This window comes from Pavona decussata, unplaced genomic scaffold, assembly GCF_977016875.1.
Source record: "Pavona decussata unplaced genomic scaffold, jaPavDecu1.1 SCAFFOLD_124, whole genome shotgun sequence".
Taxonomy (NCBI): Eukaryota; Metazoa; Cnidaria; class Anthozoa; order Scleractinia; family Agariciidae; genus Pavona; species Pavona decussata.
The window spans coordinates 699,506-718,796 of record NW_028145538.1 but is presented as its reverse complement, the minus strand read 5'-3'; the positions used below and the strand labels follow the sequence as shown (position 1 = coordinate 718,796).

At 39.0% G+C, this 19,291-nt stretch overlaps 1 protein-coding gene across 1 annotated transcript; it reads right to left on the bottom strand.

Annotated features, from left to right (window-relative positions):
• Positions 1-2,957, bottom strand: LOC146469343 (potassium voltage-gated channel subfamily A member 1-like). The gene has a single exon (XM_085123281.1). It carries the CDS (start codon positions 2,856-2,858, stop codon positions 1,491-1,493), a length of 1,368 nt encoding a protein of 455 aa, XP_084979407.1. The 5' UTR covers positions 2,859-2,957; the 3' UTR covers positions 1-1,490.
• Between the last annotated feature and the right edge of the window lie 16,334 nt (positions 2,958-19,291).

The following is a 19,291-nucleotide window of genomic DNA, read 5'->3' as shown; positions in this document are numbered from 1 at the left end:
CTGATGTTTTGCAAAATACTCGAGAAAAACATTGAGATAATCCATAAGCCAGTCTTTTTTGATTTCAACATGGTAGCAGTTCATGATGACGATAACATGAATAACGCATTAGAAATTAGGCTTATTAAAATCAAGCGCAGCTACTGACAACCAAACTATTACTACAAAGTGGACTCAATTTCTTATGACAGACTAACTTCGAGAAAAAAACAGGAAGATGAGATTCTAAAATACATTAAAGACTGATTTTTATTGTAATCAAATTGATCTTTCTCTGCTCGCGCCGCAAGACCAAAAACTTTGATACAACTTAGTGTGTTTTTCAGAGTCTGAGTTCCGTCCCGGAGTGGAAGAAATCGTAAAGAGTAACCACCAAAAGAAAGCTACAAAGCATTACTTTCCTATAATGCTGTTTAACATGCTGTACAAAGTTCTTCTAAGTTTTGAGTTTGTGGATACGAAATCTTAAGTGTGTCCATTTAAATGATGACAAAAAATTAAGAAGAACTTTCTTCCGGTATTAGTTAATAGTTATCGGATCGTACACAGAGTGGCTCTTACTATCTGTGGAAGAACAGCCATTCACAGGGTACCCACGGTTCATTTCGGTCGAATTAAGGCCTTGATCGCCTCAGAATTATGGATTTCGTTTTACAAGAAAAATGTAGTTTCTTAGGGAAAATCACAGCTCAAAATTTCGTTACAGTGGAAAACTAGTCCCTTTCGTTTTTGGAGGTGCAAATATGTCGTTAAAATTTCGAAAAAAGGTCAGCTAGCATTTTCGTAAAACGACAACAGCTCGTAAATTTGTGGAATAAGATGACATTCGATAAAACTTTCTGTAACTTAGATTTCAGCTTAAGCATGGATCCAAGCAGATCAAACTGGATTAGCTTCTACACATGTACGCCTTTTAAAGGCCACTAAACGACCTGGAAACACAGGAGACAACATTAAGTATTTCACATTTTAAACGGTGTTCTTGTTGAGTGTGCCTGTGTTGAGCAGGCTCTTCCTCAATCTCATCCCCAGAGCTCGCTTCCTTGGTGTTGACCCAAAGGAACGCAGCCTATGGGCATGAGATTGGCCCTTCCTTTAAGGCCCTTCTTGTATTTTCTGACAGACCATGCACTCTAGGTCCTCTTTATGCCTGTGTGGCACATATGATTACGCCAGGTCAATCTGTCCTGAGCCAACTTCACTCTTCTATGCACAATTATCAATGATCATTCATTATTCCAAACAACGTAGTTCTTCTTTCAAGCCTGACGGACTAAATACTGACCAGTACCTTTTTTGGTTACTGTTCGTTTGCTCGTTATGCTGTAAAAGGTGGGTCTAGATTTAGAGTAAAGTTTGTTGATATAATCCTAAATTGTAACCATTCAAATGAAACTGAAGTACCCTAATAGGGTTACATTTCCTTGTCAATATTCTACCACGATTTACAAAACAGCTTATCATCGTTGATTTGGCCTCAACTCGGTCCATTAACCGTGCGCGACATTCCTACTTTCAAGAAGAGCTTGCGAGACCTCATCTTGACACCGCAAGCGTACAGTTTGACTTCTATAATGGACTTGGTCATCTTCTCGTGCATCCTCTCCTCTCTGAGCCTTAATCTCTAGCATCTCAGCGTAATAACGCTGCCAAGATTTGCGAAATTCCGTGAACAGCACGGGCGTGAAACAAAACATTGCAACAGTGCCGCCTACACAGCAAAACGAGCCCACCAGCTTTCCCGCAGCGGACGTGGGCACGAAATCTCCGTAGCCGACGCTTGAAAGCGTGATTACAGTGAACCAAAACGTCGATGGTATGCTGGTGAACTGAAAGCTTTCGCCTTCACCCTCGGAAAAATACACGAAGCTTGAGAGAAGAATTGTGTTGAATACGATGCAAAGCGCAAAGAGCCTCATATGTTCTCCGCTATCGACTATTGTTTCAAAAAGTAGTCGAATGCTGACGCTATAACGCTTTAGCTTAAGCAATCTCACCAAGCGAATAATTTTCAACAGTGGAAACGGCACCACACTATCAACATTCTCTTGTGTTACGTTCTCGGCGATGACTGTAACATACAGGGGGGATAACGCTGTGATGTCAACAAAAGTGCTGAAAGAAAATATGAATTTCGTTATCTGCGGCGCGCATAAAAATCGCAGTACAAACTCCACGGTGAACCATATTGTAAATACAACCTCGACTGCCGACCAAACGATATCGTAATCGACGGTTATTTCTTGCGAAGTTGAGTTTCCTCGCTGAAAGTGATGCTGATTCCGTTGGACACTTGGCAAAGTCTCTAGGCACAAGCATACCAACGATAAAACAGTTAGTATTAAAGAGAACTTTTTATACGTTCTTTCGGCTGGTGTCACAGGCTGTTCAAAAAAAATCCACAAATTTCTCCGAATCCTGTCGAAATTTCGCAAACAGGGCAAACTTTGGTTAACACTTCGTTGCGTTTCGGCGAGCTCTTGATCTATTTCATCATCACTATCTTCGTAGTTCCCATCCAGTTGGAAGAACTTCAACTCGGACGAGAACATCTCGTAAGAAACCGTTTCAGGCTTGGAAAGAATGCCGTTGGACTGATAATAAAACAAAATAGAGTTGAAAACTGCTTTGTCCCTATCGAAATAATATTCTTGCCGTGAAGGATTGTAGAAGCGGGTCCGTTTCGTTTGCGATCCGAGCAGAGTTCTTGGAAAACGTGACAAAGTGTGCTCGTAAGTTTCAAACATCTCTCCGCGAACATTAATTTGAATTTTTTGTCGATGCACAGAGTTCCGTCCGTTTTCTGATTTGCAATGTTCGAAAGCACTATTTGTGAAGTTCATTGCAGTTGAAGTCATATATAGACTGCGATAGGGCAATTTACAGCCAAATTCTTGAAACCAAAGGCTTTTTGAAAGGGATACGTTGAAACGGATTATGATAGCATCGAGCCAGTGTGTTCCAATGTTGTTATCGTGAACTGACAATTATCCGTAACAAAAGAGTTCCCTCAAGTTATGACTCCTTTTGTAAGTCAATCTGACTTTCTATTTGTTGAATACAATAAATAATTAACTTGCGAAAGGACATTTATTTGCAACGGCCAGATGTTTTGCTCCGGTTTTCTAACAATCTTTTCAAGCAGAACAACAGTTATTGGCTTCAAATCATCACATTCGCTACATTATACTGAAGAGATACTTGAACGACAATTTATGCGACTGATTAAGAAACAAAAAAATTGACAATTGTCCAATATTCCCAGAGTATTTTTCCGCGGTGAGATTGGAAGAAGTCGAAACTACAATATTAAATTATGCATTCTAAATAAATCTTCTACAGCCCCCTATCGCGAATTGAAAATCACTAACTGTTACGAAATCACAAAGACAGGGAAAAATTCAGTGATTTCGCGTAACGTGTGCCACTGCAATTGAAATATTCATATTGTATGAATTTAGACGAACATTTAGGAACGAGATAAAACCTAAAATTAATTTCTTTTAATTTTTTGGGAATTCTATCTTGTGGTCTGGAGGCGTCCTTTCTCACTTAATTAACAAAAGTGAAAAGTTTTTAACACTGGGCGAAAAATCTTAATATGTTCCCAGATTACGAAAACGATGATTTCGAGCAAAAATATCCTTCTTGCGTTATTTTGACTGGCTGCTTCACTAGTTTTGTGGCGACATTTTGTAATTTGCTTTCGTCTGATGTATAAAATTAAAATTACAGGCTGTTGTTTTGTGATTCATTTGCTATTTCACATAACGTTGATTATTAAAATGACTTCGAACTTTTAACCACCGAAGATTTGTTCCTTGCTGAGAAAAATAGAAAACAGCAATTGGCGTAATTGCGGACAGCTTCCAATTATCCGACAATATTGCCTTGTCCGAGAGCTCATCAGCAACAGCGAGTCTGGAAATGTTTTTCGCGAGCAGAGACAGGGCAGACCAAATATATGAAAAAGAATTGTTAGGGAGATTTCAATACCATACTCAGTAGTTTCTGTTGGACTGTGTACATGTCTATTTCTACTCAGTTGTGTCAAAATCAAATCAAATTGAAAATGGAGTAATAAAAATTAAATGAATTTTATCTTTATCAGTCACAACTTGTCTATATCTTATGGTACTCAAATAACGAGCAGATTTCGTGTTGAAATTCAGAACAAGGTTTTTTTTTTCTGGTTGCTGCCTTTACCAGAACGGAACAGATTTTGGCTCCTTCAAAATTAACTCAAGTTAAACGGATTCAGAATTCAACAACAGAATCAGGTTCTTCTCGGCATTTATAGAGTAACAACTAGAGAGGATGACCTCTCTTGGTAACAATTGTCTCTAGTTTTAATCTCGGAACATTTTTATTTTGTTTTCGTTGTTCTTACTACAAATATTCAGTTCAGTAAATCTGATCACTGATTAATTAAAAGAAAAACGTATTTAATACCGAATCACAAATGCTCTATGTTGTCTCAATATCTCACTCCCAAATTGCAATAAGATGCTGATTTTTGGCAACTAGGCATTTTCATCATGATCTTTGCGAACATCTTAATAAATCCCATAATTTCAAAGTTCAAATGTTTATGACGTCACACTTTAGTACTCTATAGATTTTCTGAACGATTTTCGACGATTTATCGGTTCCAGACCTCTCAGAAGTCAAACGCGCCTAACTAGTGGCCACGTGTACGACTTCCATTGGTCTAATGGTTAGCGCTGGACGCTAGCCTCGAGTGTTACTAGTTCCAGACCTAGCCTATTTATTTAAGATTCAAAATTAAGATTTTAATTGAGGGATATAAGTTTGTAACGTGTTGAAGCTCCCCATTTAACAAGCGATAAATGTTATTTCCTATATCTCCTATCTCAATAATAGCTAAAATCTTCTCTGATAGCATACATATTGCATATAAATAAATAATAAATAAATAAATAAATAAATAGTTAATTAATTCCACTTGGGGTTTTAGACAGCTATGTACTCAAGTGAAGTTCGAGCTAAACAGGACCTGTGATGTCGAGCTTTCCTGAAACTTTAATCTAAGTCTTTCCACAGCAGAACATCCCACTTACGAGAATTTAGCTTGAGTCTCACATATCAAAGAGCTGAATACATTATTTTTTATCATTTCAATTTTCAGAGAGCTCTAACTCGCTATCGTTATTTTCGTTTGACGAATTGTAACACGGTTTTTTAATTTGCACATTGAATTTTTACTTCAACTCTTCTATGACGTACATTTCCCATAATAAGACCGTACATTCTCCATAATAAGAGTTGCTTTATGAAATATAAACTCCCTCTTCCCTCCCCCCTCCCCCTATCTAGAAATATGGAAGATCTTAAGCCGATTGGAGCCATGGCGTTCCTTGGTCACTTGCCCCTGCCAGAATTCAAAGCGCGTCTTGACGTTATCAGGTAAAATTGTGGTAGCCTTGAACTGGGAACCGCTCAGCCAATAGATTGGGAAAAAGACTGGGTACGGATAATCTTTGGTTGTAACGCTGTCTAGCGAGTTGTGTTTATAAAGCCGCAATAAATACCATTCATTGTGCCAATCTGTGGTTTTATCAACTGAGCTAATAAGGCAATTTGGCCACTGTTAAGAGATTCGAATGCTGACGTTTCGAGCGTTAGCCCTTCGCCTGAGCGAACCAAGCAATTTTGGGTTGTACGCGGTTTATACACTGAACAGTGGAGCGGCTACGCTAATGGCGAGGGCATGGTAACATGGAAAACAAACCTAAATTAGTTGCACAATACCAAAAACGTCAAAACAGCCCCGTTGAGACTCTAAATTGCACAATACTGAAAGAAAACACAATACTCCTACCGAAGAGGGTCGACTTTTGAAGCACAAGACTCTCGCAGCCGACAGTTACGACCCCTTTGAGCAAAATTATTCTTTTGCTTTGCTGATTGCAATGCGAACGCGAAAACGTTGAACGCAGTCATTAAACTTTGAAAGAGAATGTAAAGAAAATAGAGGATAAGTTAATTACAAATAAATCCGTCCGAATAGCCCAGTATTTGTTCCTGTGGTTTCGGCTGTTATTCAGTGGCCGGTCAAAGTTAATCAAAGCATTCACCGTTTTTTCAATTCGTGCTGTAACAGGATTAACAGAGCCATGAAACTTTGTTTTCAGTTCGCTTCGCATTTTTTTCTTCACTACAAAACATTCTTCTTCTTGCTGCTGCACTGTGCTGACGGGAGCCAACTAGCTCGAATCAGCTGTCCACGGTTGCATGTTTGACTCTCGGTTTGGTGTCTATCAAGTTAAGTTTTCTACACAGTGTCAGCCTTGCAGTTATTTCAGTTACACTACAGACTCTTTAAATCCTTTGTCATCCGTCCCAACATCCCTTTCGCCGGCGGCTTGGAGAAGTCGAGCAGCGAGCACATGAAGCATGTCAGTATCTTTCACTGTTTTGCAGTGCGCAGTGTTACTAACTTGGCTTATCTTACGACTTCCTGCTACTCTGATGACGCAGCTGCTGTAATGAGACCCAACCACCGTGCTCTGCCCAGACTCAAAGCATGATCCAACGACCGTGCTCTCCCCAGAGTCTCTCCGCGATTCCACTTCAGGCAGTTGCTCCGTTGAGGATTCCTCCTCTTCGGGTTCGACCTCAGAGGAGTTTAAATCAGATGTCTCCTGACTGTTCGATTCGGAAAGGTCTTCCCCAAGAATACTATTGGAGCCTCCCCTGGAGTCCTTGGATTTAGAAGGGCTGGAAAATGACGTTCTTCTAGAGCTCCCAAAATAACTGCTCATGGAGCTCCTTGATGAATCCCCACGGGAATGGCTCCCACTATGGCCTAATACGCGGCAGGAATCTGACAGCGGCGAGGAAGATCTGCTGTTTTGAGACTGAAGTTGCTGCTGCAGGAGAAACTTTGTGATGGATCCACGGTGGGACATTGTGGAATTAAAAACGGTGTTTAGGGACGTATCCATTGAGAGGCTATTCGATTTTGATAAGGGAGTCTTCTCTCCGTCTTCAGTCTCATGTCCCTCTTTACCCGGGATAAAAGAATTCAAATAATCCAACTCCATCCTGTCTGCTTCACAAAGACTGCTGTCACCCGCCCTGTCTTCCTCGCTGCCTCTTGACCCGCTGCTGCTACCACTCTTGAACGAACTGTCGGCAAAAAACCTCCGCGACCTCTGTGAAATCCGCGGTGTCGAGGAACGAGAACTCAAGAGGCTTTCCAAGCGGCTCTGGGCGGAATCACGGCGGAAAATACCGCCTTGTTGATTGGGCACGAGCCAGGGTATGAGGAACATGAGGCAGGCCGATAATGTTGTTGTGGCTCCACAAATGTAGAATGCTGTATGGTAAGAATGAAGCATGTCGAAAATCAGTCCTGAAATGAGAAGAGAGCGGACGAATCAGGCAAGTGTTATACAATATTTAATAATGTATTTAATGACATCATATAGATAACAAAGATCATAAGCTTGGTAGTCTTTTACCACCAAAGTCAGTTCATCAGAGACACTTAAGGGATAAGAGACTTTTTGATACTCCTACATGTAGGACAGATCGAGTTAAGGATTCCTTCATTATAAGCCATAGCATATGATTAGCTGTATTGCAATGTAGAATTTTTGCGATATTGCTATTTAAATATTTTGATATTGTTCTCAGTGATTTGTCATTAATTAGCAAGGAAGCGCTTGTTCCAACAGAGAAGACATCTTCTCTCATTTTTCCACATGTTATATTCCTTCCCACGTGATTGGGGAAACGTTATAGTTTTTATATTCATATGACACTTAAGGGACGATAATTTATTTTTTCCAGCCTACCGTTTGCACGAATCTAAGCTAAGTGACTTCCGACTGCTATGCTGTTGTGAAACGTCTTGTGTATTTAAATCGAAATTCTTTAAGGATTTTTTCGCTTCAAAATGTTTACCCCCTTCCCAAGTTTGCAGTGGCGTGGCTAACTTTCCTTGTGATGAACGAAACCTGTAAAAATTGCGTACATAACTGCGATGATCATTCACTTACTTATCCATAGTCCAAATGCATATATTTCCGACTTTCATCTTCACACCTCTACGGGTGTTTTAATTACAAATTCAGAAAACGACCAGCTCCCAGCTGGCTTGATAGCTCAGTTGGTAGGACACTGCACCGGCATCACAGAGGTCATGGGTTCGAATCGCGTTCAAGCCGGAATTTCTTTCGTAACTGCGATTGTCTCATTTATCCATTCTTTCATCCGCAGTTCAAATACATGTATTTCATTTGTTTTACTTCCAGTTTGCTGCAGCTGGTAGGTTGGAAAACACGCAAAATCTTTATTATTTCATACCTGCAAAGGGTGGTCCCAGTGTGAGAGTAAGGGATATGACGCCGTACAGGTTACCAAGCGCAGCGGATAGCTTGTGTACTCCTACGATGTCCGTATTTAACACAGCAATAAGCACGACATACAGTCCATCAAACAAGCCCAGAAACACCACCACTGTAATCAGAGATGCGTAACTTTTCGCCAAGGGACAAAGTGTCGTTGTCACCCCGAAGCCCGTGATCGCTATCTGTGTCATGAACAATCGATTCACCCTCGGGTGATCCGAAAACTTGCCGAAGACGAACCGACTGATTGTTGAAGCAATGGACATGAAACCAATCAACAAGGCTGCTTTAGAAGGCGAAATACCAAGACCTTCCACGTGGCTAACCTATTTGTAAAACCAAATTATGGGCTAATGTTACAATCTTTACTTTAGTTTTTAGTTGGGAAATTATCGTAAACTATCTAGAGTAACTGCTAAAGTTAAAAGGCAATGATCTTGCCAATGCAACGAGCGGACTGAATGAACCAGATCCCGGGTAACTTTATTTAGGATTAAATTGCCATCCAGAGGATAAACTGTTCTCCGGTCATCAAATACATTAGGGAGCTTAAGCAACGACGACGGCAACGGCAACGACAACGCCGCAAAAAACACTGATAGGTTTAATGAGCAAAAACAATCGCTCTGCAGGTGCGTTTTACATTTTGGTACATTTCTTTGCCGTCCTCTGCAAAACAACAACGTGAAATGACCACATTTAGGGTTTTGTGGAGCACGTGAACGCACGACGGTGAATTTTTCATTTTCTTTCTGAAATTGTACGCCACTCCTATCATTTGGTTCCTGGATGGTTCGCCATTTTTGTAAAAGTTGAGCGAGTTGAAATAATCGCAGAGTAGCGCAAATGAAATAAAGATATATTTTCAGGTGTCGTTTTCGTTGACGTTGCCGTCGTCGTTGCTTAGGCTCCCTATTTTTCTTCACTGGATAACGCTATCCAGGGCTTTCCTTCGCCTAAAAAGTCAGGGAACTTTACTCCTTCGATCCCCCTGGGTGAGGAGGTACTTTTCCATCGAAGGTCTTTCCCGTTAAGTTTTTCACACATCTTCCCAGTGGAGGTGGAGATAGGCAATGAGGATTTAAAGAGCTGGTCTAAGGAAACAGCATTACGGATAGAGGGATCTTGAACCATCGACATATGCCTTCAAATTTCCAGTTTTGTAATGGCAGCCTACTCTTGGAGTAGAGACTTTGACCAAACCGGTACTTGTTTCAATATATGCTAAACTGCTGTGTGTTTCTACAGTTTTATTGTGTTCCTTCTGCAACACGAGACTTGAGATCTTTGACTCTGATGCGCGCGAAAGGCACCTTAATTAAGTAGTACTATAGTTGTTCTGTTTTGATTAGATCTTTTACAAATCCTACGTATACTTGCAGCATTTTCGTTGTGCGGTCCCTTGCTTATTTTACTATGTCAAAGCCTTGACAAAAACTAAGTCCCGGGGGTTGCTCCGTTATGTAAGCTTAAAGGTAAAACTTTTGAACCTCTTTGATCTGAAAATGGGTGTAGATTTTAAGTAGCTCAAATAACTGCAAGGCTGATCTGACTGCTTGGAAAACTCAACACGACAGCGACATGATAGAGACCAAACCAAGAATCAAAAAATGCAACCGTGGACAGCTGTTTCGAACTGGTTGGCTCTCGTCAGCACGGTGAAGCACAGCAAAAAGTAGAACAACCAACGCGAGTCAGTTGTCTACCAAATGGACGTGGTACTATTCCGGATGGTCTTATGTCTGAAAACGGGTATGGATTTTTGACAATTGACTGGTTGCAAAATGTGAGAGGCAAAGACATTTTTGTGAAGTGCGGAGATGACTAGGCTTGAAAAATAAAATAAATAAATAAAAGGACGCCTACCAAATGAACATAAGGAATGAAATATCCGAGCATAAAAAGAGACACAGCTGCTGTGTACACGCAGAAGGCTTTGTTCCGCCAAATTGTCACGTCAAAAAACGACGCTTGATGCCTCCTCACTTCAAAGAGTTCTTCGAGTGGCGAACGTAACGGCTTGTACGTCAAAGCTGTCAGCATCAGCAGGACGGATACACCACTGAGTATGCGCAGTGAGGTAGCCAGGCCGTAACGATGAAGAATGTGTTGGAGGACTGGGCCGAATGTCAATGTGCCAATTCCACTACCTGAAGAAGAACATAGGCAAGCATAGCGTACATATATGTTTTGGAATAAACAAGTTTGCAGGGTTCAGTAGTTTGGTGAACTTAGATTATATGCCCTCTTTAGAGGACTAGATTACATAGGAGATAAGATTGCATCACGCACTAAAGCGGATGAAATACGAACAGAAATTAATTCTTAAATTTGCAGCAGTCGTAAAGGTTTATTTGCAAAAAATATCGTAAGTGACTTTTTGCCTTTCCTTGGAATCGGAATTGTGTCCAAAAAATAAGCTCTATTTTGGCACAAATACTACTTATCATGTAAGAATTCTAGTCCTCGATAATTCTGTATTAGTATAAAGAAAATTTGTTCCATTTTCATGGGAGGACAGCATGAAGATTTGATCAAACAAATAAAAAAAATCTGTCATATACACTTTAAAAATGCTACCAATGAGAGTTATTACAAAACAAATTTTTTACTTACCAGCGGTAACAATCCCATTCACCAATGATAATCGATTACAAAAGTACTCTCCGGGGGCGGTCAGGGTAGGGAAGTAGCAAAAGCTCGACCCTACCCCCCAAAGAACACCGTATGTCACGTAGAGCTTTGGCAGGTCAGTCACGAATGATGTCAGAAGCATTCCCAGAAAGCACAGGAAACCTCCAAGGAATGCCACGACTCTGCAGCCGAACCTTTCACTCAGCCCGCTTGTGATTGGTCCAAACAGATACATGACGCCCACACTGACTGAGCCCACCCAGGCTGGGGGAAGAGGTTTAACAATGTATTAGTCGAGAGCAAGGGAAAATCGCTTTGAGATGTCTATAAGTATCTGGCTAATACAGAAAGCTCTCTTAACGGGCAGTCTCGTAAGCGGAGAGCTCTAATTGAATCGTCTTCACAGAACCCCGTTTGAACTCCCATACAAACTCTATATTTACACATTCCCGTAAGCAGCAGCGGACACTTTCAGGGTTTACGATTTAGACTTTTCCTTTGTTTTTAAGCTGCCGTAAGCGGACACCCGAAAGGAAACCCCATTAGTCTCTGAATCGTATTTTAATCTTTTAACCTCACATCGCTGTTCTTCACGATGAGTTTAATTACAGTTATCGCCATTATCGCGGCCTTGCATTAGGCAATAAAACAAACAAACAAAAAATCATTTAATACGGTGGTATTTTTTTGGAATTCCCAATGTTTATTGTTAGCTTGTAAAGCTCCCGTAAGCGGCCATCTATCCCTTACACCTCTAGTGGCCGCTTACGAGAACATTCTCATAAGTGGCCAGCTCCAGTTACGGACATCTTTTTCGCGTCCCGAAGGTGTCCGCTTACGAGAGCTTCCACTGTACTTCAATTTTTTTTTAAATTAATTGTATATTACCAGTTTCAGCTTTGGATTTTTTGAACTCCTCCAATAGCGTCGTGAAAAGAATCCCAAACGAGTTGTTAATTCCCATTACGATTAACTGAGTGAAGAACGCAGAGACGCATATCACCCAGCCCCACCCCCCCTCAGGGATGAGCCTGATCTTGGATGCGATACTGGCGAGTCCCAACGTCAGCCTTGTGTGAGACGATGAGGTAGATCCTACTTCATTTGACGATCTTGCAACACCCATCCCTGAAAGAGAATCAAACAGGAGTGGACAAGTATTTTTGGAATAAGTGCCATCAGTTAAATACTGATGGAAGTGATGGATCGTTGTATAATGCAATTCCAGGGATTTGATTGGCTTAGCGGCCAGGGTATATGAGCTATTATACCATGCCCGAGAAAAAGTGTCCATTAAATTGTCTTCTGGTTGTTCTAGAAAAGCGAAATCAGCAAGATCTAGCAATATTTTAATATGGTTTTTAATAAAACAATTACTTCACTGACGCTTGTTGGATAGCTTCGTTGGTTATCTATCACCTCATATGCAAACTGCGCTTATGGAATAATTGTAAAATATGTCGTCATTTAAGTAAGTTTCGTTTCTGGTTTGTTTAGTCGTTCTTCCGTTTGCCCGGTTCTCCTCGCGATTTATGGATATAAACACTGCACGAAAAATTGGATTTGCTCTTTTTTTGATTCGTATCAAAGATGAGGTCAAATATAATAACATTTTTGACAACAGATTTGATGCGCATCAAAAATACGTCAAATATGTGACGCCTTTGCATATACCTTTGACTCGAATCAAAAGTGAGTTCAAATGTATTAACAACTTTGACCGTACCTTTGACGCGCGTCAAATTGAAATCAAATAGGTGATGCAGACGATATGTGATATCTTTACAAATATCTTTGATTCGAATCAAATTTGACTCCACCTTTGACGCGCGTGAATCAAATGCGGCCTTTGTCACCTGTGATTCGAATCAAAGGTGGCCTTTGACATGTCTTTGACCACACATTTGATGTTGCGCAAAGGCGTTTTTTCGTGCAGTGAAACGTGTTATAAACAATTAAATTAAATTAATTAATTAAAAGCTCAGTTTAAACATTACGAAGAAGTTTCTTCATGTTTTAATACTTATTTCTGTCATGCTATAGAGAAAGCCTTTATTTTTGTCCATTGATCTGATTCACAACAAACTCTGATGGGATCGATACAAATTAATATAGATTACTACCACGTGACCAAGAAACAACCAATGAGAGGGGAGGAAGCATTAGATTAAAACAAACCGTCTATGGCTACAAAACAACCACTATTTTTAGATGTCGGCCAAGAACAAACGACCTGAACAACATTGCTTAATACTACCTAAATTTATGCTGGCCACGACCCAACTTGTGTGAGATTTCCATGGAAGAGAAAGGTATTATTTGTTTTATAACCCCATTCGATTTCCATACAAAATGGCCGGTTATCCTTGCAAGGAACCAAGCCAAACTTGAAGTTGAGTTCTAGGTACTGATTTTTCTTAAGATTCAATTACTGATTTCAAAAAGACAGAGTCAGGTGTAGATAGGACAAAATTTCGTTCTTCTTGGCATGGAGTAGGTGTTTTTGCCACTTTCTCAATTCTTTCGCTCGCTTTTGTCTTTGGCCGTTTTCAATTTAAGCTCGACATTGCACGATTAAAACAAAATTAGGGAATTCTGTTTACTAGTGGTTTATTAAACCAAGACGTTTGTTCTACCAGAGTCTAATAACTTTTTATTAACGAAATACGGTACCGTTGTAGCTACCCTATGCAAGCTTTAGTTCCCATCGTTTGACAGACCCAATTTTTTTCCAAAAAGAGAAAAAATTGTTTCTCATTCCACTGCCTACACCTTTTCTTGGATAGTTTCAAGTCTACTACTCTTTGTATGCATCTTGAAGTGACCCGACATCTAAATGGACCCTCTAAAAGACGCCTTCGGTCACAGCATTTCAGAGTAAGAGCGGCTCGTCGTAAAATGACAGTTACGAGATAAAGTATAATCAATGCTCACTTGAAATTATTTGCCAATTAATTTGTGAACGTTTTTTTTCTCGGTCTTCCTCTTCAACCGACCGACAAACACACTTTCATTAGAGAAAGAGAGAGAGAGAAAGGGCGAAACATCTTGTGAGGGTGACCTTTTCCTCTTTGAGACAAATTGAGGCCACTTATTTTCGCAGTATTCTTGAGTTAACTCTCTTTTGAATCAACCTGAATTAAATCTAAGACTTTAAAAGCCTCGAAACAATGTTTGGTAAGGCTATGGGCCTAAAACGATTATCTGTTTTACTGTCTTGGTGCGGATCTACAAAATTAATTTTTGCATTGCGTATTGAACTTGACGTTTGGAATTTAAATGAATATGGGATTATCTACAAAACGAAATGGAGAATCGCTTGAAAATAACAACTGAAAACAGAAATACCTTCTAAGTCACTGGTGGTCCATCTGGTTTGTTTCCTGACTCACAACCATTCCGACCACGATTCGCAACTGCCCCATGTCATGAGTAGAAATTAATCGATTCAATTAAACGTCAACTTGAAAATGCACCGAATAATTATCATGCACGCAAATTTATTTTCTTTCTATATTATTAGAATATGTGGACACTAATGTCAGGTTGACATTAATGTCCTCGTTTTTAAAGTAAAGTAATTACATCTAAATAGAAGGCCCGCCCTAAATGGGTTCTGATTGGTCCATGCTAGATCCGCCCGGCAAAATCAACTTTATTGGCTTACGCCATTGTGTGGTCGTATTTGTTGTGTGCGTAATAGAGACAAGATGTTACGTTGATTTATAATTACATAAATTAACGCATTTCTTTATAATTAAAGTAATTGCTTCTGAAAGAAGGCCTAATTGGCCATCTCATCTACATCATACGGTTGACAAGAAACAACCCGGGTAGAAACAAATTCGGAAGACCAGCTTCAAAAACAACCCAACAGCGAAATCTTAAATGTTTAAAAATTTCAAATGCAATTTGAAAAGGATGGGGGGAAATGTGTGAACATTCAAGAAACAATCATCAAAAGGCCCTGTTTGGATACCCCCTTGATATTTAGCAATTATTTAGTACTGAATTTGAGTTCGGATAATTATGGATGTTTTCCGAACCACAGAGTGGCGAGGTAAATATCTATACCACATTTGTTCATGACATTGAGGAAAATACTGGTCTTTGGTATATACCAAACCAGTGAATAGCCAACATCAATCAGTCACTGAGTTTATTTCTGACACTTTGGGAAATAAGTCGTGTGCGAAATCCAGCGAAATGCTGGGAGCAAAATATCAATACCAATAGAGTTTAAGCAGCTACATCAGAGCGCGCGAAAAGAAGTATTTATACTAATAAGGTTGACATCAAGATTACACAAAGCGCGAGCAACAGAAACAACCCAACCCTAAGGGAAAAAATGGCTAATTTAATTAAAAATAGATAAAATAAATACGTAGATAAAAGAGAGCGAAAAAACAATCCGCGAATGGTAAAATTAGCATGGAACTGCAAATGACAAAAACAACCTAAGGAAAACTTTAACGAATTAACTAATTATTTAACTAATTAATTAATCAATTAATTAATTAATAAACAAATCTGCAAATAGATAAATAAATAAAGGAGAGCGATAAAAATATCTCAATGGCAAAATTAACAGCTCAATAACAAAAATATTTTGATCCAAGAGCGATAAACAATTCGGTAGAAAAATAACTTCAAACTGAGGGGCCAAATAACCCAGTGGGTTAAATAAAGTTGATCTGAAACAAAAATAATTACCCAAATGCAAAATTAAATTTTGATCGGAACAACAGAAACTATGAATTAACAAACTTAACTCTGAACCTCCCAAAAACATGAAGCAACCTATCAGTGCCGGGAACCTTGATTTAACAAAGGGCCAAGGGACTTGGCAAACTGGTTCGTTATGCAATATCGAGGTTCTATTCCATACATTTATTTGGCTGGGCTGAGCAACATCGTTCTTTTTATCGAGGACTTCGTTATATAGAGGTTCGTTGAATCAAGTCTCCACTGTATTAGAAACAACAATTTTTTAGCTAGACGGCAAAAAACAAACCGCACTATCACAAACATAACCGAGATCCTAACGACAATGAACTATCTAGTTATAATATTGGTAGGCAACGCTGGATTGATGGGGAATTCACAGCCCGTGAAAGCCACTGAATAAAATGTGGAATGAATGTTGTTTGAGGTTACCTCGATACGTCTGCCACTTATGATGCTAACTCTCCACTGAACTTCCTTTCTTTAAGAAAAATCCAATTTAAACCCACCACGCCGTGTTGAAATAATTGGGTAAGCTACGCTTGAACCACAGCGAAGTATTCCGTAGCTCTGTTACTGCGGCCAGCAGAGGATAATTATTTTTATGTTAATTTTCGAAGATAATCAAACCTTCCTGAACATTTTAGAGGTTTCTGGGAGGATGGCCAAATGGGCCTGTGAGTCATTTTACCAATTCCATTTGTAATCCAGATCAAAAATGTAATTTTGCTTTACAGTTTTTTGATCTATCATTTTTTATTTTGTTTTCTACTATAAGGAAAATTAAACTGAACTAGGTAAATTGGTTTATAGAGTAACGGTCACTTTGAATACAAGAAAATGAGATCTTATTTTTATATTTTAAAGACTTAGAAGTTGAAAATCTTTTTTCCAAAAAGTAGAAAACAATTGTTTCTCATTCCATTGCCTACACCTTTTCTTGGATATTTTCACGTCAACTACTCTTTGTATGCATCTTGAAGTGACCCGACATCTAAATGGACCCTCTAAAAGACGCCTTCGGTCACAGCATTTCAGAGTAAGAGCGGCTCGTCGTAAAATGATAGTTTCGGGCTAAAGTATAATCAATGCTCACTTGAAATTATTTGCCAATTAATTTGTGAACGTTTTTTTTCTCGGTCTTCCTCTTCAATTGACCGACAAACACACTTTCATTAAAGAAAGAGAGAGAGCGAGAGAGAGAAAGGGCGAAATATCTTGTGAGGGTTTCCTTTTCCTCTTTGAGACAAATATTATTGAGGCTACTTATTTTCGCAGTATTCTTTAGTTAACTCTCTTTTGAATCAACCTGAATTAAATCTAAGACTTTAAAAGCCTCGAAAAAAAAGTTTGGTAAGGCTATGGGCCAAAAACGATTATCTGTTTCAATGTCTTGGTGCGGATCTACAAAATTAATTTTTGCATTGCGTATTGACCTTGACGTTTGGAATTTAAATGCATATGGGATTATCTACAAAAGGAAATGGAGAATTGCTTTAAAATAACAACTGAAAACAGAAATACCTTCTGAGTCACTGGTGGTCGATCTAGTTTGTTCCCTGACTCACAACCATTGCAAGCACGATTCGCAATTGTCGCATGTCACGGAGTAGAAATTAATCGATTCAATTAAACGTCAACTTGAAAATGCACCGAATTAATTACCATGCACGCAAATTTATTTTCTTTCTATTCAATTATTATTAGAATAGGTGGACACTAATGTTAGGTTGACATTAATGTTCTCGTTTATAAAGGAAAATAATTACATCTGAATAGAAGACCCGCCCTAAACGAGTTCTGATTGGTCCATGCTAGACCGGCCCGCCAAAATCAACTTTATTGGCTTACGCCATTGTGCGGTCATATTTGTTGCGTGCGTAATAGAGACAAGATGTTACGTTAATTTATAGTTAAACGAATTAACGCATTTCTTTATAGAGCAGTTTTCAATGGAGTGTCGAAATTTATTTTGCCTTTAGTTTGGTTTTGCATTACTACGCTCTGTGATTGGTTAACAAAGCTCGCGCCACTGCACTTTCTCAACCAATGGGAAACCAAACCCAAACCAATCGTGTTTTGGCCGCACGCGTTTTCCCGCGCTTGGTGCCAGTAACATGTATTTGCTTCGAATTCTGATTGGCTCGTTGTGTTGTTTACATCTTTTGCGATTGGCCAGAGTAATTACTTTGGTTTTGGTTTTACGACACTCAATAGGCCATTTTCATGATGGCGTCATTTGACTAAGACCATCCGAATTCATTTTGTTTTCCTTTTCAAATTCAAATTTTGTAATCCCACTGGAGAGCAAAGAACAATAGCTCTAATTAGCATGAGAAAACAAAAAACTGAAGGATTCTAGTAGTTGTAGTCAAATGACGCCATAGTGAAAATGTCCTATTGGAAACCGCTCTAATTAAACTAATTGCTTCTGAAAGAAGGCCTAATTAGGCATCTCATCTACATCATACGGTTGACAAAAAACAACCCGGGTAGAAACAAATTCGGAAGACCAGCTTCAAAAACAACCCAACAGCGAAATATTAAATGTTTAAAATTCCAAATGGAATTTGAAAAGGATGAGGAAACGTGTGAACATTCAAGAAACAATCATCAAAAGGCCCTGTTTGGATACCCCTTGATATTTAGCAATTATTTAGTACTGAATTGGAGTTCGGATAATTATGGATATTTTCCGAACCACAGAGTGGCGATCTAAATATCTACCACGTTCATTCATGACGCTAAGGTGAATACTGGTTTTTAGTATATACCAAACCAGTGAATAGCCAATATCAATCAGTCACTGAGTTTATTTCTGACACTTTGGGAAATAAGTCGTGTGCGAAATCCAGCGAAATGCTGGGAGCAAACTATCAATACTAATAGAGTTTAAGTAGCTTCATCAGAGCGCGCGAAAAGTAGTTTTTATACTAATAAGGTTGACAACAAGATTACACAAAGCGCGAGCAACAGAAACAACCCAATCCTAAGGGAAAAAATGGCTAATTTAATTAAAAATAGATAAAATAAATACGTAAATAAAAGAGAGCGATGTATAAATATATACAAATAAGTTTGACAATAAAATGCCAAGAGCGAAAAAACAATCCACGAAATGGTAAAAATAGAATGGAGCTGCAGTGACAAAAACAACCTAAGGAAAAATTTAACGAATTAACTAATTAATTAATTAATTAATTAATTAATTAACTAATTAACAAATCTGCAAATAGATACATAAATAAAGGAGAGCGATAAAAATATCTCAAGCTCAATAACAAAAATATTTTGATCCAAGAGTGAAAAGCAATTCGGTAGAAAAATAACTTCGAACTGAGGGGTCAAATAACCCAGTGGGTTAAATAAAGTTGATCTGCAACAAAAAGAATTACCCAAATGCAAAATTAAATTTTGATCGGAACAACAGAAACTATGAATTGGAAAACTTAACTCTGAACCTGCCAAAAACATGAAACAACCTATCAGTGCCGGGAACCTCGATTTAACGAAGGGCCAAGGGACTTGGCAAACTGGTTCGTTATGCTATATCG